Source organism: Triturus cristatus, chromosome 3_1 (assembly GCF_964204655.1).
Source record: "Triturus cristatus chromosome 3_1, aTriCri1.1, whole genome shotgun sequence".
NCBI lineage: Eukaryota > Metazoa > Chordata > Amphibia > Caudata > Salamandridae > Triturus > Triturus cristatus.
The window spans coordinates 979,196,460-979,217,989 of NC_140583.1; the positions used below are offsets into that span (position 1 = coordinate 979,196,460).

The 21,530-nt window shown below is 41.4% G+C and overlaps 1 protein-coding gene across 1 annotated transcript in view; it reads right to left on the bottom strand.

Annotated features, from left to right (window-relative positions):
* Positions 1-21,530, bottom strand: part of SNRNP40 (small nuclear ribonucleoprotein U5 subunit 40) — a 90,586-nt gene that overhangs the window by 48,588 nt on the left and 20,468 nt on the right. The window contains exons 3-6 of the mRNA XM_085645653.1: positions 21,190-21,283; positions 12,044-12,209; positions 7,312-7,434; positions 6,096-6,216 (exon numbers count right to left, since the gene is read on the bottom strand). Of these exons, the coding sequence (XP_085501779.1) occupies positions 6,096-6,216; positions 7,312-7,434; positions 12,044-12,209; positions 21,190-21,283 (504 nt within the window). The remainder of the gene's footprint in view (positions 1-6,095; positions 6,217-7,311; positions 7,435-12,043; positions 12,210-21,189; positions 21,284-21,530) is intronic.

The following is a 21,530-nucleotide window of genomic DNA, read 5'->3' on the forward strand; positions in this document are numbered from 1 at the left end:
AGAATATATTCCTCCCACAATGTTCTAGCTATCTGGACTCTTTATTTGGTGGAACCAAGGGAAGGACACTAGGGTCTGGAGAAACCGTTGCAGCCTGAACCACCAGACCTTTTGTGTTACAGGAGACAAACTGGGTCCCCAGGGGCAGGGTGATGCCTATGGGCCACAGCCCAGTCAACTGGAACTCCTGTAACAGTTTCCGCCCAAGCTCCAAACAAAAGTTCAAAAAGAGATTCATTATAAGGGAGTAAAGGCTCACTCCTGTCTCCATCGCAAAAGCACACTGTTCCCTTGACAAAACGCCAAGATTGGCCGAAGAACAGCCCCCTAACCACTCCGAATCCACATTGCAAGCATGAAAAAGAAGGAAATGACATCAGCGCACCTGCAAGATAGTTATATGGACTCAGTCGAAGTCATGTCCGGTGGACAACGTTGATATGGAGTCACGCGATGCCCTCTCTACTGATGCGCAGATGTTCTATAGGAAAAAAATTCCGTATCCAGTCTTGTGTCTGGGGAACAGTCTAAAGTAAGGAATCTGCGGCTGGAAGTCTCTATCAGAGAAGATTTTTACAGTTAAAGAAAATTCTCTCAGACCCATCATCAAAAGCAGCAATCATCTTGACAAATCAGCTGTAAAGAGCACAGACCTTAAGCCATGTGGAAGAAAAACAAGCCTCTAGGGAGAACTGCAAACCATTGATGCTCCGGCACCCCAAACACTGTCACCCTTTGCAGAATACAGTAGCTACATTATGAAATACAATATGGAACATATATGCATTACTACCTGCCAGACAGCAGGAGGTAGAACAGGTTACTGTGAAAATGTTATGAAGAAGAAATTAATTAATAAAGAAATAATTGTTCTAGTCACACAAAATAGACAGGACTATAAACCAATGTCTCACTTTACCATAATTTTGATGCATCTAAAATGAAGAGGTACATTACAACAGAAGCAGTTCACCTCTTGGTGCAGCCTACTTCTAGCTTCTGCCTGCCAGGTTATCCTCAGAGAATCCATCAATTTGTCACAGCTTCAACATTACAGACTGAGCAAAACATGTGAACACACAGTAGCATACAAAATAACAATGATATACCAAAATTAGCCTAATCCTTTGGAAATACAGGGTACTGGAGAGTGGAGTTTTATATAGTTATGCAAATGACTATGTACGTTAGGGGACTAGCTTCAGTTGCACTAGATTATGGATAACTTGAAAGTGCAGAAGAAGAGAAGAATCTAACACTGAAATACTTTCTGCTATCAGTGTGGGGAGGCTACAAGAACATTGGATAAGACCACCTAAAATGAAAGTAAGCACAGTATTCATGTGCCCTGACTCTGGAAAGTCTAGGGAAAGGGGGAGTTTTAACAAGTGCTGCGAAGCTAAGGTGCAGCGCCTCCTTTAAAGTTGTAATAGTGCCAAAGTTCACATCCAAGCACCTGCGCTGGTCTTTGCGAAGAACACCGGAGGCTGAGCCCCGCTGACTTGACTGCTGCCTGCGGCAGGCTTCACACAAAGGAAACCCTTCTGCCTCCTGACCAAGGAATCCCCGTCACACGCTACCGTTCAATAACGCATTAAAGGTAAGGCAGGTGGATTAGCGCACTATCAGCCGAGACAAGATCTATGACAACAGACACTGACCTGACAACAAGACTGTGCCCTCCCCTTTCCTTCAACTAGAAAGCCATTTACAGTTTATGCATTTAAAAAAAAAGGGGATTATGAAGAGAGATTAAATCAATTGTTATCCTGCAGAATCTCTCATTTTGATACAGATTCAAAAGCTAAGGATTTCCAAGGCACGAGATGTTCGCGAGACATGTCGCATATGAAAGGACGAACACCCATTATGCGTTGTAAAGACGTGCGCTTTTAAAATGTACGATGTAATGTACTTGCCAATAGGAAAGCATGCATTTGCATTGCAACGCCGTGCGTTGTGGAAATTGCCGGTGTAACAGTGTTTGCGATGTATTACGCGCGTGGTAAAAGCACGCGTTGGAATGGTGTCCGTTGTGCGAACATACATCCAGTGAAAAGAGACTGCAGACGCTGACTGAGGGACCAGTCGGGATGAACCAATAGGGGGAGCTCAGGCCTCACGATGCTCTGGGACTTAGGGACACCTTTGGTCCTCTTCTCCAAGGCCCAGGGACGAGGGGTGCAGAGGTGTCTTTAGGAGTCAGGTTTTCTTACCAGGAGCAGTCATGGTAGAGGGGGTCTGCGCGCTGAGGTTGCAGGCGACGTCGGAGGAGTGAAACCAGGATGGACTCTGGAAAGCTGGGGGGGGACCTTGATGACACTGTTGGCCCACTTCGACTCAGGCTTGGAGCAACGGGTGCAGTTGTGGTTTCGTGCATTGGGTTTTACCGGTTCAGGAGTCCTCAGAGCCCTTCCTTTAGAGTTTCTGCAGGCTGCAGTGAACAGTTCTGCTGTTCCACAGGAGGATTTGGTTCTTTATTGAAGACAGGCAGTCCTACCAGGTTTTGGAGGCACAACAGATACAGGGCGAGACGTCTGATGCAGTTTTGATGAAGAACAGTAGACTGGCCGGCAGGGCTGAGGCCAAGTCAGTAAATCTCTTAAGTCTTCTGCTTTTGCAGCGCTTTAGTGTCCTTATTCGTAGGTCATCAGGATCTGCTTCTCTGGTGCAAAGTACTCCCCCAAATACTGGATTTAGGGACATTAGGGGAGTGTAGGGTGGTAGCCAATGGGTTACTGACCCTTGGGATTACTACGCCCCCCATATGACCACTTTCTGTGGGAAGTGGGCATAACTCTGTCCCAGAATTCCCAAGTATGCATCACAAAGATGGATACTTCTGAAAAGTAGTGTCCACCTCACTTTACCCCATTTTAGGGGTGGTATTAGCCAGGGGGCGGCACATCTATCTGATGGTCTAATTTTCTAGACTATCCAGGTACCAAAGACCTCTGGACAAGGAGTTTAGCTTCCTTTCCTGTGAGTGGAAGCCAGATTTGCATTTCAAAGGCGACAGCTCTTTGAAGCTTACTAGCCTAAGAAGGCTAATCAGCAGGTCATCCTGAGGGAAGGGGTGGGAGACACTCTTTCCGGACAGGCCGTTCTGGGTCTCCCGAGAGCACAAGGCCTAGGAGACCCTAGAAGGTCAGAACAGTGTCCCGGGTGGCAGGCTGTCACAGATCAGTCAGCAACCACACCGGAGGCTCGTAGGTTTTCAGGGGGCCCTCTAAGGTGCCCTCTGGGTGCATGTATTGATAAATTCAACCATGTAATCAGTGTGGGTTTATCAATATGAGATGTTTGATACAAAAACATCCACATCTTCAGTGAAGCTGGGGAACTCGTTTTCTCCCGTGACCAGTACATAGTTGAAAATGGCTTCCCTGGTCACTTGCACTGGCAAGGATAGAACGGGCCTGCACAGGGGCATATCTGCTCATGCAGGTTTTTGGTCACATGTAATATTAAGCACCCTGCCTTAGGGCTGGAACTTACAACTACCACATGCAGTGTTAGGGGGCACAGCACACAGGGATGTGTGACATGTGTTTTCACCTTTGCCTGCACCAAAACACGCAGCCTGTAGTAGAAGTCTTGCATGTACTTAGTGAAGGGTTCCTTGGGGTGGTACAATTCATGCTGCAGCCCTCATGGACTCTTTAGTACCTCAGGCCCTAGGTACCAGGTATACCATTTACTAGGGACTGTGCTAAAGGGATTGCCAATTGGGGAAATAATTGAACATTTTTAGGGAAAGAACACTTGTGCTGGGGACCTGGATAGCAGGAACACAGTACACTTCAGTCAAAGCTGCATCAAATATCACACAAAAAGAGTGTGTGTGGAGTTCCTACAACAAGAACCCAGCTACAGTGGTTCAATACAAATTGTGTGACACAGACGTGTAGGGGGGCTCAATAAGAACCCAGCTCCCTATACACGCCCTTTCCAGCCAACAGGCCAGGAAGCTCAGCCACAATCTGGGAGATTCTTCATAATCTGTCAGGCGAGGAAGAGCAAGGGAGAAGGCTGGATTGTTGCAAGGCCTACATGCCTTACATTCTCATGTCCGGGTCATTCCCTTTAGGGAGCTGACCTACCTCAACAGTGTAAGGACCCAATGTAAAAATGCCCTTTCTGCTTCTTTTGTTTTCTCACCCATCCTCTTTGCCTTGGGAGCAGAGGTATCTACTTCTGCTAACCCTATCTTAGCCAGGGCAACCCCCAGCTTACCCAAAGAGGTTACCCATAACTTGGATAACCCCACCATGACCAAAAGCTTCATGGATCATAACTTGCTAATTGACATGGGGTCCGACCACCATGCCAAGAACTGTGCAGCCATAGTGCTAAAACCCAGAAGAGGCCACTGACAGCTGTCAGTGCCCAGAACCACACCGTTAGCTCTTCACTGACGGGTGAAGGTGCTAACTCACAGGCTTCCTTGGATTCAGGGGGTCTGCCTGCTGTTTTACAGTGGGGTGTTACTACATCTTGTAGAAAACACCCTCCTTCCACTCTCTCTAATGGTAGCTGAGGAGCCACCATCTCAAGCTTAATAGTTGCCGGACTAGTCAGGACTTCTTGTAAGTCAAGTGGGGTTGCACCAGAGGCAACTTTGAAATTCTCCCCATCTGGTGTAGAACCTCCTTGGCTCACTGGAACTTTGGCTAACGGTTGGGCACCTATCCTACATTTTCTCTTTTTTATTCTCTTTTGGGGCTTACTTGCACTAACTGCAGGTTCGGGCACCCACAATCCCTGGGTGAGGGCTAGCACTGGACCAGTACCACTTTTTGGCTCAGACCAACTTCTGGGTGGTCATTTTCAAGGAGACAGTCAAGGTGGAGGTATGTACTGACTACCATCCTTCTCCAACTAAGGAACCCAGATATTTCCTGGGGTACTAAAGCCACAGGCCTAACAGTAACCACCCCAGGGATAGCCCTTACTCTCCTAGTCTCACCTGGCATATACTGGTTCGAGAGTACCAAGCAGTCATGCACAAAAGTGAGACTGGCAGAAGTATATCTTATGGAAGCGGCTGGGATACCATTCCATCCTCTAAAGTGCCCTCTGGGTGCATGTATTGATAAATCCAACACTGGAATCAGTGTGGGTTTATCAATATGAGATAACCAACCTTCCTATCTTCAGTGAGGTCATTATGTAGCTGGGGAACTCATTTTCTCCAGTGTACAGTGCATGGTTTAAAATAGCTTCGCTGGTCACTTGCACTGGCAGTGATAGAACTGACCTGCCAGGGGCATATCTGCTCATGCAGGTATGCCCTGACATGTACGCAGTGTTAGGGGACATGTTTTCACTTTGTCTGCACCAAAGCAAGCAGCCTGCATGGGTCCGTTAGGGTGGCACAATTCATGCTGCAGCCCTCAGACTCCCTTTAGTACCTCAGGCCCTAGGTACCAAGTGTACCATTTACTAGGGACTTACAGAGTGTGTTAAAGGTATATCGCCAATCGGGGGAAACAATTGAACATTTTTATGGAAAGAACTCTGGTATTGGGGACCTGGTTGTCAGGAACCCAGTACACCTCAGTCAAAGTTGCATCAAATACCAAACAAAAAGTGTGTGTGTGGGGCTCCTGCAACAAGAACCCAGCTCCCTACAGTAGTTCACTACAATTTGTGTGACAGAGTGTAACAAATACATTATCATATTTATTAGACTACCCTTTAATTGGATATTTAGGTGCTGTCCCCAGGCATGTTTTATTCTACAGCCTTCAAATCGGAGCTGCGAATGCTGTCCATAGCATGTTTATTTGATAGTTAGACCCAAGTATGTTGCACGTATCACGTTTACGCCTTAGGCCAACATTTAGACATACAGGCTTCATCCATTGTATGCTTATCTAACATCAGATGGGTTGGACATACCCCTGCTGTCGACAGCCTTCTTATTTGCTAGTTTAGGAGTTATGTACTGGTAATGTCCATCGTATGATTACTTGATAGCCCACAAGGTTGAAGTACCTGTATTTCCTAAGGCATACTTATTATGTACCTCATGAGTTAAATGCCTGGGTTGCCCTCAGTATGTTTAGCAATATGCTTAGAGTAAGTCAAACCTGTGTTATCCATTGCATTAGAAAGTAGGTAAGACCCTTCAGTGCTTATACTCAGACTGGTCACAGAGTCTGCATGCCCACGCATCATATACATTAACTTGTTCTGACGGAGGTCCCACACCTAGAAAATAAAAAACGTGAAAGACATCACAAACAACAAAATAAGAATTCTGTAAACAATAAGAGCACTTCACATTCAAGGAAGCATCTCTTGAAAATCTAAATGCTGATTTGGCCCAATTTCATGTGGCACAAAAAGTATTGTTATTTTCTGCTTTATCCAATCACAATTAGCTGAACTTCAAGCTAATTCTAAGGTTTTGAGGATGACCAGACCGAAAATATTATTTTACAAGCACATGATTCATACAAACTAAAGTCATTTATTGCAGTTTTAAAAGAGTCTGTAGCACAAAAGAACATCAACTAGGTTTTGCCTGCAAATATCACAGATGCTTAGAGCGGCTATGTCTAAATAGCTATGCAGTGGCTGAAATAAAAAAGTATTTGGAAAATCTTTTTCCCATGATGCTTAAGAATTACATTTATATGCATGTGTCAGACTTTAAATGATGCAGAATCAGAAAATGACAGTTGGAGTACCCAACATATTTTGTGGCAGAATCTAGCATACATTACCAGTAGCTTTGCATGTACCAGGTTTTATATGTCTTCAATTATTTAGGGAAGCACAAGCAAATTAGTGCACACTCTCAGACACGGACTGAAAGTTACTCTAAACCAATATTTAATCATACACTTATCTTGGAAATGTATTGAGCACCCCAGCTCTGGCCCTTAGGCTTCAAGAGGGTTAGGATCACACCAGTATCAAATGTACTTTAGTAACAAGGTAACCTTGTCAGGTTATTCATCGGTCAGAAAATCTTGTAAACTAGAGTCACAAATAGAGTGTCCCTCCAGACAAAGCAACAAACTCAATTAATTACATAATAAAGAAATTAAAAAACAAAAAAACTACTGAAACGTCTTAATCAGATGAATAAGATGGGTCCTAGACAACGGTAATGTTTGAGATTTTCAGTAACTGAAATGCTTTCAGTGGCAGGTGAGAAATTAAAGAATAAACAAACCATCATTATTGTAACAGGACCCTGTGCTGCTACAGGGGGAGGGGGTAAACAGAGGTATGCCGAAGAAATCCAACAACCACCTGTCAAAAGAAACCGACTTTCTAAATCTGTGTAACATGTACCTTGATATCATTATCGATGCCTCCAGAGATGATCTGATCACTGGTGTCATTGAATGTTACTGATAGAACCTGGTACGTGTTCTGGAAGGTCTGTACGGCAGCCTTTTTCCGGATATCCCACAGCTTGAATGACAAAAATAGAATACATCTAGGTAAACCTTAAGATTATAACCTTTTGTTCATTGAATAACTTTTTATGTATTTTAACATAAGCACGCACACACAAGCTTTGGTGGATAGGTACAAGTCTATGTCAGTGTAGGAAGCGGACTCTATATGGGATATACCACTAAGTAGTTATATCGTGCAAATAGTCCAGCGATTCCCCCAGTAGCGTACAGAGCTCAATGTAAACCCAAAGTGCTCTGTTTGTGGTAGTGTGGGCGAGCAGCCTTAGGCCTAACACACAGACATTTGTTATGCACACAGTGAATAATAAAAAAACGACTCAAAAAGGAGATGCACACCAATTTTATAAAAAATAAGCCTCATTCAAGATTTATTTTAAGATCAAGAAACACGTAAAAAGGCAAGTATGTTTTTTATAAGAAATACTTTTCCCTTTAAAAAGTGGATAGGGCAATTTTCAGTTCAGCAATGTTAATCTATTAGAGGAAAACAAGAAAGCGGTTTTGCAGCTAAGTATAAAACTTAGTCTTGGTTTTTAGGATGAAGAACCAGCACCACGCAAGGTTCAGGTAAATATCAAATCTGCACCTCCAGTGGCAGTGGGGCGGCTGGGTGCAGGGTTCAAATTCGGAATCTGGTGCCAATGCTATCCAATGGAGAAAGGGGGTAATTGAAGAGATGCTGCTCATTGGTGAGTAACACGGTTTGTTATCCCAGTCTCCGGGGGTTACGGTAAGCACTGGGAGGCCACAAGAAAGCACCAAACTTACACCCTCAGTGGCACCGGGACAGTTAGGTGTAGAGTGCCAACACAGCGTTGGGCACCCAATGCAAACCAAAGGGGTGGATTGGTCTTGAAGAAAGGCCACAAGCTCAGTCCAGGAGGTCGGATGAAGAAAACCCCCAGCTGCCCAGGTAAGTATAGATGTTGGGGGATGGAAGAACACAGTCGTCGTGGTCCCCTAAGCCCAGGGGATTCGGGTGCAGGCGTGTCCTTAGGCATAGCAGTCCGGAGGAGTCTTCGAGTTGAGGCTGCAGGCATCAAGGTAGAGTCCCGCAGGGGTCAGCCCATGGTGGACTCTTGCTCTGAAGCGGACCGGTGGGCCACTTGGACTCGGACCGTAGGTGTCAGTGCAGAGGTGGGTCTGGCGTTGGTTTTGCAGTTCCTCAGGGCAAAGGTCGTTGTTCTTCAAAGTGGGTTTCTTATGGAAAGGTCTGCTGTCCATTGGAGATCTTGGTCTTTCTCGAATGCAGGCAGTCCTCCCAAGTCTTTGGAGGTCGCTGGGCTGCAGGACAGGTCATTGTTTATTGCAGAATCGTCAAGGGCTACAGACAGGCCAGAAGGGCTGGGGCCAAGTCAGTTGGTGTCTAAAGTCTCCTCTGCTGGTGCAACGCTGTAGTGTCTGGCTGTTCTTAGGTCATCAGGAAACTCATTTCAGGGTCTGGGGGTGTCACCTAAATACAAGATCTAGGGGCGTTACAGAGGAGTGACAGATGGGGACCAATGGTTTCCTTACCTGGGGTGTCTTCACCCTCTATTATGGCTCCCTCCTGTGGGAGGGGGGCAAGGTCATAGCCCTGATTGGTTAAGTCCCACCATCTTCAAGATGGTGGGCACTGAAAAAATGTGCTTCACTTGCCCACCAGCACCTGAGAGGTGGAGTTAGCGAAGGGGGACACACCTCCTATTTTCACTTAGTTTTCCCAGCCGGTTCTCCCGAAAAAAGTGGGGGTTTGAACCGGGGGCTGCCATTTGCTGCTAGCAGCAGAGGCTGGGGACGCATTACCTAGGCAGCAAGGCCTTTTAAACTTCTCTATCAAACACTGTGCCTAACTGGGGGAGGAGGTGTGACACCTCTGTCCAGGACGGGCTTTGTTTCTAGCCTGAGAGGGCAGGGGCTCTCACCCCATGGGTTCAGAAACAGGTCTAGTGGTGGCAGGCTGCCTAAAGCCAGTCACAGACCACACCAGCGTGCTTCTAGACCTAAACAATGAACACAGTGAGTTTACAGAAATAACCAGGTTTTAAAGCAGTTGAGAAACTTGCAAAATTAGATTATCCGTGTAGGGATATTCTATTCCAGGGCCTAAGGGCTAGAAAGTAGAAGGATTTCCCACCATTTGGCTCATAGTTAACTCGAAGAATAGCTAAGAGTAGCGCATCGGTGGAGGACCTTCAATGCCCGCATGGGAAGTAGGTTTGGAGCTTAAATCAAAGAATCTGTGGTCCTTGGTTCTAGAAGGCTTTATGGGTCATGCGCTCAATCTTAAAGAGCACTTGCTTTTCTACTGATAGCCAGTGAAGGGCTTTTCAAACTTGAGAGACCGATTCAAAGTCTTTGATTCCAGTTCAAATTCGAACCGCCCAATTTTGAACTCTCGGCACTCTAGCTATAGTATTAGCTGGCAGACTCAATACAATACATTGCAGTAGTCCAGGCATCAAAGGATCACTGCCTGAACTACTTTGTGCACCTGCTTTTAAAGCATGGGAAACACTCTGTGAAGCATTCTCATATAAAAAAAAAGCATGAGGCTAAGATCGCATTTACTTTTTTCGCCATATTTAGGTCTTTATCGAATTAAAAAAATACAGATTTTCAGCAGATTATACCATGGGAGGTGGATTTCCAAATTCTACCAGCCATCACTTCAGTGTATGGGTCCTGTCTTGTACCTGTTCTGTCTCATCAACTGCAGACACTATTTGGGTATCCTCTGCAGATGATAAGAGACAACCCAAAGCTCTGCATTTATCTTTCCAAGGGAGAAATATACCAATTGAACAACATGGGGGCAAGATTAATACCCAAAGGACTCCACATGGCAATAATTTATACTGGGAGGAGAACAATGACATTCTAACTGCCTGGATACAGTTAGATAAGCAGGAGGTAACCGATCTAGAGCTCCCCCTTGAATGCTTATCGAACACAGTGTATGTATGAGAGTTGTGTGTGAAACTTTATCAAATACAGCGCAGAGGTCCAACAGTACCATGCTGCATAGTTCTTATGCAATAGCATCCGGATGTCTTCTAGTACCATCAGCAATGTAGCCTCTGTATAGTGCATGGGGCTAAAAGCCAACTGGCCTTTTACCAGCAGACCTATAGGCTGCAATACAGAGTCTCAATTGTTTGTTAATTTCTCTTTCCAGAATTTTGACTGGGAAGGGCAGTCGAGAAATAGGCCTGCAATTACACAATTTTTGAGGGTCCACTGACATTTCCATCAATATAGGGAGAATATGCACATCCATCCACAGAGTGGGCAGACTGCTATTGTAATTGATACATTACACAAGTCTGTGATTCTTGATGCCAAAATGCCTGCAGCCAATTGACAGCAAGAGGCTGGACATGGGTCCAGCAGTGACATGGATTTAATGGACATCATGGAAGTTTTCCCTATTTCTGACAGCAGCAAAACTCAAAGTGAATGAAAATATAAAGTGGAGGGTCTTGATCTCTCGTCTCCTCCAGACCCCCGATCTATAATTTTGCCTACTTGAATTTATCTTCCAGAGGAAGAAAATCAAGAAATATTAACATAATTCCCTTGTTCCAGTAAAACCCTAAAAGAAGTTAACATCTTTTATCACTTCATGGGGAGAGCTCTCTGCTGTAAAATTCTATCAGAAAAATATTTTTTTTAGACAGCCTACAAAGATTTTTTATAGAACTTTTTAATTCTTGTTTAAACAGGCTCTCATTCAGATAGGTCTTTCTCTTCATTTGTGTTTCAGCACTTTAGTGAGCTTTTTAGCTGCCGCAATCTCTGTAGAATACCATGGGGCTGACGGAATTTTTCTTTTATAGCTTTTTGTTTTAAGAGGGGCAATTACGTCCAAAACACTACTGACCCAGATTGTTAACTACATAGACCGCTTGGGTCACATCATTCCTAAGATGGGAAATGGTAGAACACTGAAGGCCTTTTTAGAACGTTCTCTGTAATTTTTTTACCAAGATGATCCGGTCGTATGAAGCACGCTACAGAGATTATTACTTTGAATTTTCAATTTTAAAAAGAAATGACAGTGATATGACCACAATTTAATTGGAACCTGACTATCTCATTCACAGATAAAAATAGGTCGATTAAAAGTCCTTTCCCATATGTGGGAGTAAATACATGTAGCTCCAAATGTAATGCCTCTAACGAGTGATAACGATCTTTGGTATTACAATTGTTGATGATGTCCCACTGTATGTTAACAAACCCCCTCCGCCCCCACAGACAGAAAACAGATGACTTCAGTAGATAAGGAGTAATACATTCTGCTAAAGAAGATCCAAAGTTATTACAGTAACCTCGAGGACGATATAATAATATAATAATAGGCTAGTCATTGTCATCTTCCGAGCAAATGTTAAAAATAAACAACATGGCATCAGTTGAACGCAAGTGAGGAGCACCAGTGATATTGACTTGCAGGCATATATGAAAAATCACAGCCAAACCTCCACCAACACTAGTCTCTCTCTTTCCTAATCAAATAATACCCTAAGGAAAATTGTTGTAGGAAAGGTTTCATAGAGAACCTTTCAGTTGGTAAGTCTGCTTCATAGAAATCATTTTCATAATAAGGTGTCACTGACCTTCACTGTTCCATCATCGCTGCCTGTGCAGACTAGCTGGGGTCCCCTTCTTGCTGGGTAACAGGAATTCACAAAAGAAGTGTGGCCTTTTAATCTTTTCACTCTCTCGCCTGTCTCACTGTCCCAAACAGCTACTGTCCTGTCTGTGGAGGCTGAGAAAAGCATGCTGGGAAAGAACATTGTACAACTTTAAGACCCCTTAAAATATACATTTCCCAGCTAACTTCAAAGGATCAAGTTTCAATGGGAGAAAGAAAATCACAATGCATTTTTGGTACAAGCTTTAACTACAGATCAAATACAATATAAATATCTTATCTGGGCAGTAAGTCCAATACAATAAACAGTACACTTCATGGAGTGGCCCAAAACCACAGACATTTCAGTCATCTGCTGGTCTGTAGATCATACAGAACAATGGTTCTTGACCTGTGGTCCGAGGACCCCTGCAGGTCCTTAAAGCCTACGGGGGGGGGGGGGGGGGGGGGATGAATGCCTAGAAAATTAAATATTATTAGATAAGGTGTATATAAATGAAGAAGCAAAGTGTACAACTGAAATTTTTTTAACGTTATGCAAATGCGAAGGAGTGTGACAATAGAATCTAAAAATTAAGTTAGCATCCTCAGATGGATTCTTGAGAGCAGTGCATCAAAAGAATATATTATGAGCGATTAGTGGGTGTGATTGAATCAAGAAATGCTCCAACATTCCTTCTAAAACTTTCATTGTTTTACATTTGCTTGTGAATTAAATGAAACATCCAATCATTTGTGTATTTGTTTGATGAATGTTCATTTCTGTACATTTTGGGATTGTTTTGAAGGTCAAATTATCGAAAATGCATGGGCGGGGGCCCTCGGCTTCCAGTAGTGATTCAGATGAGGTCCCCGGATTCCAATTGTGATTCAGTGGGGGAGGGTTCCAGAAATGTTTAAGTGGGGGGTCCACAGAAGTCAAAGGGTTAAAACCACAGGTGCAGAACATTATGGTTATTGATGCTGCCACTTTAAACTATAGGTTAAATGAAGTAATGGGAACACACTAAAGTACACAGAGCAATACTGTCCACTTTAACGCAAAGACCACCACAAGAATTTCCTGATCACCGCATAGGAATAAAAATTGCGCACATACGAATCCTATAAATCTGACAGCCACAATGGAGAGAGCAGGTGAAGAACACTTCTCTCTCAAACACTGGAAGAGCTGCTTAACGTGATGAAACAAGATCTATACACAAATGTCACATATGGTGCCAAACCTGTTATGAAAATGCACCCACCATGACTAGTATGAATATCAGACATTAAAACATAAAAAAAACAATAGCACCACTGTGTGAGAGCTCTTGCAAAGCTTGGTGAGTGTCATACAGTAACAGGAAGAAACGAAGAAAAAATAAAAAAAACACGGTTCTAAAACTATCCAAAAGACATTGGAAATAGGAACCTGCTAGTTACCTCACAATACGTTATCCTAGTATTCCCCAACAGAAAGTAAGGTTAACTTGGTCTTTTAATTTAAATTCCTTGACAATAATAGTGCTATGTGTTTTACACTGCACACAACAAAACTCTCATTACAATTAATATATGATTTCAATACCTCAAAATGTCATAAAAGTCCTTTTAAATATTCAACCAGTCTTCAACATTCGAAGGAGAGTTAATAGCGGTCTATAAGATATGAAGGCTTTTATTAGTATCTGCTTTCAATGAACTGATTTTCTCTACTATTTAATTTATGAAGTTCAAGCTCAGCTCTGCCAATACAATCCGCTCTTAAGAACAGTTTGGAGTGATGTTCATGTGCAAGATGCTCAAATGTGTCCAGAATAATGGAACTGCAGTTACAGTACCTTTTTTCCCCTCACTCAATGAATACACATAATTTACATTAATAGTGCTCAGCTGGCCAAATGAAAGTCTTTGTAGTTATGTCCCTGTGGCTATGTGCACATTTAGAATTATCTTTGAAGGCCTCAGCCAATAAATATTCTACGTTAAAAAGTGGTTTTAGTTTTTGAAAAACTGCACAGGCAATATTACACGAAACCAACTAAGGTTTGAATAATAATTGCTATAACTTGTCAATATAAAGAGAAATTAAATTGATGCTCGAACTGAACAAAATCATTATCTATAATGAATTTGGTTGTTTATAATGGCAAAAAAAATGATATTGGTTTTAAAACATCATGGTCTCATTTTGAGGGCTACACGTTATTACACTACATCAGTAATTGTTTTTAAGATGCCTATAAATCGCTGAATGTACAAATTTCAGTCATAGCTCACTTGACAACAAAACTCAATATTCAGTTTCTGTAGAGTCAGTTTCAATGAAGTACACTATATCAAGGTGCCTATTCGTGAACTGAGTTAAAACCAGATAAAAAGACTAACAAAACGCTGAATATGATGGTGAATGGCAGAATGCCCCTCCACCCAATTGCGATATAATTACTGGATGAATACCAGCAGTAGTAGCAGCAGCTACAGAGCTACAAGTGTGAACAACAAGAAACTCCAGAAGGAATTATTTTAAATAATTTTTGTTATAACTTTTAGATTGGTCATTCGGGATCTGGTCAAACCAACTCAGTTGATGAATATAATTGATGTAGAAATAATCTTTTTTGAGGGCACAGGAAAAGATGGGTTAATATTCTGTGTTACTGTACTAAAGAACAGTACATTCATGAGTTTTGTGTTGTTTGCATTATTCACCCAACTCTTAAGGGAAGAATGGTTTAACCTATTTGTCCTAGTTGCAGAGCTAGAGGTAGCACTAATACAAACAAATGTAGTGTAGTAGTTCCAGTAGCTAATTAATCACCTAGCTGTAGTACTAGAATTGGTTATTTTATTTATTTGAAGAGTTTTATACAGTACAAACAAGACTGTCAGGCATCCAAGCGCTTGTCAAAAGCTATACCAAACCTGTTACATGCGCCATATAAATAAAAGAATAACTAAATCCATACATGTAGAGGCTGTATTATTTTACAAAGGACCATCAGATAATCGTCTGCTGATAGCGTAACACATGAAGATTATGATTTTATTGTTTGCTCTCCAGGTGTTTGAAGAAGCGAGATCAGAGATAATTGCAGCTCAGAATCTAACTAACAGCATCGTTTGTCAGATCCTTTTGTAAGGAGTCTATTTAATAGGATCCTCTTGACCTCTTTTTTGAAGAAGCTGGTTGAAGGATTTCAGCTGGGAGAGTTTCATATTCTTGTGGCAGAGCCAGTAAATGTACGGGCATTAAGTTTTCTTTTTTTGATCTCGCTGGTTTCAGCATGAGGATGCTAGAGCTCCTTTGAGATCGGCTGCCTCCTGAGATCGTAAATTTTTGTGCCAAGTACCTGCATTCATAATGGTGAAGGGCTATGTGTGTTATGCATGCAAATTTAATCTGGATCCTGGTTTCGAAAGGGAGCCAGATGAAAGCCAAAAGGGAGCGTGTGATGTGGTCAAATCGCCTTTTTATGGTTACTAGTCTTGCCACTGCATTGAGGGTTGCCCTGAGTGGAGCAGTTTTTGATTTAGGCATAACAGTTTCACTTTCTTGAAGAAAATGAGTTTGAAAGAAGCATTGCATACGAATGACCGGATGTGTGCTTGCATGATAAGGTTCTTGCCTGGGGTTATCACAAGAGATTTGTTGAATAAATGACGGATTTGCAATTGAAGGCGTTAAGGAGGTTGATCGATTCTTGAATGGGAAGGGAGTTGGGCGTAGGGGAGAGGAGTAGGAATTCGGTCTTTGTGAAGTTTAATTTTAGATGGTTATTTGGGAGCCAGGTTTGGGTTTCCCTCATTGTGGCGGATGATATCGCCTGGAGAGGAAAGTAAATCTGTGTATCATCAACATGCATATGGTATTCAAGATTCAATTGGTTTAGGATTTGGGACAGCAATTCCCAAGTTAAGAGAGTAAGCATGATGATGGATCCTTGAGAGACTGAAAGATTAAATAGCGACGGGTTGGAGAGCGAGCTACCCAATTGGATTTGTTGTGATCCATCTTGCAGGAAGGAAATTAACCATTTGAGGACATTACCAGATAAATGCATTCTGTATTGCAGTACTTCAAAGAGGGTGCCATGACTAACCAAGTTGAAGGCTGATGACAGATCGAGGAGTACGAAGTAAGGATGAGTTGTTCTGGTCCAGGATTTTGAGTGCGTCATCTAGGATGTGTAGGATGGCAGTTGATTCTTATGCATATCTAACAGTTTCGCTACAAAGGGGATGTTAGACACTGGCTAACAATTATTTAGGTGCTTTGGGTAAGCCCCTGGTTTTTTTTCAGAATTGGAGTCACCTGACCAATCTTCAGACATTCTGGGACTGAGCCTTGTGTTACACTAGTACCAGTGGAAGTAGTACAATTTGCAGTACTAATGTAGTACTGAATATAATAATTCCGTTGGTAATATTAGTTCTACCCATAGGACTCATTATATTATTTCTTAAATTAAGTTCAAGAAACTTTTATTAAAGAGATGAAAGATGTCTGCATGCAATACGAAGTATTAAGATCATAGCAATACGTTGCAAATCTAGTGCAATAAAAGTATATGAATTCAGAGAGAAAAAAATCAAACAAACTAAATAAAATATGAATGCTAATAGAATACAAGCAAATTAACAACATGTCAGGAGAGTCAAGGTGGGTTCAGAACTTACTAGGTTTACAAGCATTTTTGGCACATGCATCAATGTATAATGTAACTGGTGACCACAAGTCCAAACGTTCCATTGCCATGTGTAGGGGATAGACAAAAGTGGTATCCAGTCTATGATTATGGCAGACCGCATACCCCCATGCTTTATAGGAGATTTTTGTAGAGTCTTTCCAATTAACCGTGATTTGCTGAAAAGCAATTGCTAACAATAAGTTGATAACCTTGACATTGAATGTAGCATTCTCCCAAACAGAGGAAAAGCTTCCCAAGAAAACACGAGTAAAGGAAAAAGAAAACTTAGTATCAAAGATGAGATTAATTTGAGACCATACACGTTGCCAGAAAGTACAAACATGTGAACAAGAAAATAATATGTGAAATAGATCAGCCCTTGATTCCATACACGTCCAACACGTGTATGGTGTATTTGGAAATCTTTTATTTAGAATAGCCGGTGTTAGTAGGAGCCAGTTATAAACGAAGAACAAGGTTTGCGTTCTGTTGGCTGCCCTTGACGATTTACGTATCTTAATCCAAATTGTTTTCCAAAGGGATAATGGCCACTCAGTCATAAAGTCCTGTTCCCAACCCTCCTCTACTTTGGACTTTTGTCTATCTATAGTCGAGTCTTGTAAATGTCTATAGATGATGGAAGCTTTAGGTGATGTTTGTAGTAAAGTATAGAGTTGTGAAGAGGAATCTAGAATGACAGGAGTGTCGTGTACAATGGGAAGCTTATTGAGTGCATCCATAATCGTTAACTTAAGCAGGTTATATTTGTGAATGGAGGAGGGTAAACCAAAAGATTGGCTAAGTATGTGAAAAGATATAAAGTTCAAATTTGAAAATAACTGGTGAATCCATATCAGTCCTTTTTGTCTCCATGTCTTCCAATAGAAAGGCTTACCTCGAATAGTTAAATTCCTGTTATGCCAGATTGTTGATGTAAGGAAAAAGTCTCTAATAAGGTGATTAGAGGAAGTTGTGAAATCAAGGAGTTTGGAGGTATGGTTTATTATAGGGGTAGAGAGAGATTGTGGCTTATGTGAGAAGGAAAGGTATTCACGAAAGGAAAAGGGAGATAAAAAGAGTTGTTCAAGAGAGGTCCATAAAGGACAGTCGTCCGTAGAATCAAGTAACCACATGGAAGCTTGACGCAAAAGGAAAGCCTTTTGGTAGGCTTGAAAATCAGGATAATTGACTCCACCTTCTAACTTGGGGCATGATAACTTAAAAACAGACATTCGAGGTTTGTTATTACTCCACAAAAAAAGGAAAGAATAGAATTAACTTTCTTAAAAAGCTTAGCAGTGACAGGGATCGGAATATTGGAAATCGTGTATAATACTATGGGTGTTAGCATCATCTTTATAGTGTCTAAACGGCTCCACCAGGATAGATATAAGGGGTGCCACTTAGCAGTTAACTCTGAAAGTTTTTTAATACATTTATTCATGCATAGAGTTATTGTATCTGTTACTGAGGAAGTAAAGTGTAGACCTAAATACTTAATATGATGGGAACTCCATGTAAATTTAGAAGCAATGAACTCCATTTTAAAAGTGTATTTGGTCAGGGGTAGAATTTCGCATTTATCATTATTAATTTATAACCAATCACGAGGGAGTATGAATGTACTTCTGCTAAAAAAGCAGGAATTGCTACATCTGGTTTTGACATGAAAAGAAGAATATCATCAGCATATCAGCATAGGGTGCGAGTTTAATATGGGCATTCAAAGTTTGAAAACCGTATACGTTAGGATTCTGACGTAATTTAGATAAGAAAGGTTCTAAGGCCAAATTGAACAAAAAAGGAGAAAGGGGCATCCTTGGCGTACACCTCTACCTAGTTTGAAAAAGGGGGAAATCAAGCCATTAGCACAAACTGCTGCACAAGGGTTGGAGTACAGGAGAGATACTAAAATTATAAAATTCGGGCCAAAACCAAACCATCTAAGAGTATATAACAGGCATTTCCATTCAACTCTATCAAAAGCATTTTCTGCATCCAAAGCTATTGCTGCTAGCGAGTGTTTTAGAAAAGAAGACTTGGATAAGATATTGAAGAACAAACGTGTATTATCGGTTATAACCCGTCCTTTAACAAAGCCAGGCTGTTCTTTCCTCAGCAAAGAGGGTAGAAGGGAATCCAAGCGTATGGCTAGTGCTTTAGAAAATATTTTGTAATCAACGTTCACCAGGGAGATGGGTCTATAGTTTTTACAATATTTGGGGTCTTTACTATCCTTAGGAATAAGGCAAATGTGGGCTTCTGAGAAGGAACCTATAGAACTGTTCGTAGAGTGAAAAAATTGTAGAAGGGTGTATAATTTGGGTAAAAGAAGTTTAGAAAAATGGAGATAAAACTCAACAGTAAAATCATCTGGGCCGGGTGCTCTCTCTTTCTTAAGGGTTTGGAGGGCTTTTAAGAGTTCTTGCTGTGTTAATTCAACTTCTAGGGAAGACAAATCCAGTGAGTCATGCTGGGGATTTTGGATAGTTGAGAAAAACTGAGATAATAATTGATCAAATGGCTGCGTCTCAGAAGAGTACAATGATTTATAAAAGAGAGAGAATTCATTTAAAATGTTGGTGTCCTTAAATTTTAAAACAGATTGATTGTCATAAACAGAATCAATATTCAATTTGTTTTGTCAAAATTTTTAATAATTAGCTAATATTTTCCCTGCTTTGTTCTTGCCACCATAGAATTTTGCGGTAGACTTTAAAAGTTATAGAGAGGCATCGTCAGTTGAACTTTTGTTAAATTGTAGCTTAGCCTTTATAAGAGCCGTTAGATTTTCTTGTGTTTGTGAAACATAGTGAGAGTGCTCCAGTTTCTTAATGTCATTGAGGAGATCATTAGTGAATTTACGTGCGATTTTCCGCTTCTTTGCAACAAAACCAATGATGAAGTCTCTAGCCGAGGCCTTAAAAGCATCCCAAATAGTAGAGAAAGACAAGGACTCTTCTTGGTTTACCGTAAAGTAGTCGTCAAAAAATGCGGCAAAGGAGGCTGTGAATTTGGGGTCCAAGAGGAGAGTATTATTAAATCGTCATCTTTTGGGAGCATTAATCTTGGGTAATATATCCAGGCCTATTGAGACAGGGGCGTGGTCAGATAAAAGAATGGGGCCTATATCAGCATACGAAAGGGATTGTGATAAATTGTGAGAAACAAATATATAATCAATCCTTGACTGAGTCTGATGAGCTGGGGAATAAAAAGTATATTCTCTGGTGACTGGATTACATAGGCGCCAAGCATCTATAAGTTTATGTTGGATAATAGTGTGAACGAAGGATTTATGGGGCCTATTGGGAACATAAGACACTTTGGAATTCCCATCTACAAAAGGGTCAAGCACTTGATTATAGTCACCTGCCAAAATATTTCTTAAATTAAGAGTGCAAGAGGTAGTGCTCATAGTATTGGTAACTATTACCACAGCGAAATCCTTAATGTAAATACTGGGCATTTACTCTGAGACAACGGCATTTAGAGGATTTGACATGTGGTGATCTCCACGTATAAAATGGAAGTTGAGCGGAGTTAAAATTGCGTCTTGCCTAGTGTACTTGCCGATTTAAGCTTGTTCCCCGGATACTGAGGTTCTACGTTCTTCCTAGTCGTGAAGAGGCCTTCAAAACTATTTGCGTTGACAGTACTAACTGGAGGAGTTGTTTGCAAAACAAAGGAAATAGTGGAATAATACAGACTGTAAAATATTAATAGGGTATTGCTGGCCAAGAGTTTGATTTTTGACAACTACCTCCATGGGAATACCACGGAGAATGGACTGTGCAACCACTATTCAAAATACAAGAATGAAGCAAGGAGACGCTTTTAAATGTATTGTGATGTAATTATGTTCCAGTGATATGTATGTGAAGGGTAATGGGATTTACATCAAAGTGTAAATGTTTGTAGTTTAAGTTCCACTCCAGGGACTTGAGCACTGTGCGGGGACACTATACAGACAACCATTTACAAATATTTGATTAAACGTCCTGGCATGGTTAAGTTAAAGGTCCCAGTGTTAAAAATTATGATTTCACTGTGGAAAAAGTAATTCAAGCGATTTATCCCCACAGGATACTATCTTGGCTTATTCAGTATTAGTAGCACAAGTATTGCGCGCTCTTTTGGGCACACCCCTCAATTGTCCTTTTTAATAGTATAGGTAGCAGCAGTGCACCATACACATATTTTAGTACTTTGGAGTCTAAAGTACTAATGTTAGTTCTAGGATAGCACCAAAGACGGGACTGGTAGTAGAGATGGAGGTCTACTTTTGAGTAAAACACTTCCTTAATATTTTGACTAAAATACATTGGGCTTTATCTTCCATGGTTCATTCCGGTTGCTGTATTAATTCGTGCAAAAATAAGAATCAATTTGGAAATGCCAACTCAGTAAATAACTGTCCTTCCTTAATTCTCACCTGCCATCAGTGCTATAATGTAGCTCCATGACTGCGCCACTGTGCCCTTTTAGAGTAGCGTAATTTTCACAATCTCCATATACATTCCACAGCACTAGAACACAGCAAAAAAAACAACAACAAAAAAACATTTCAATTAAAGGTTCAAAGACAGACAGGCAATTCACTTCCCTACACTATCTTATTTACATCATTATGCACATGTTATGAGTCTAGATAAACAAACGTTTAAAATATGGAACCTGTGAGAAGTTGGCCTGATATATGCTGTCCACTAGTTATAGTGGGCACCCTGTATCAGTCCAAACAACCCCATATTGGTTATAGGTTAAAGACAACCT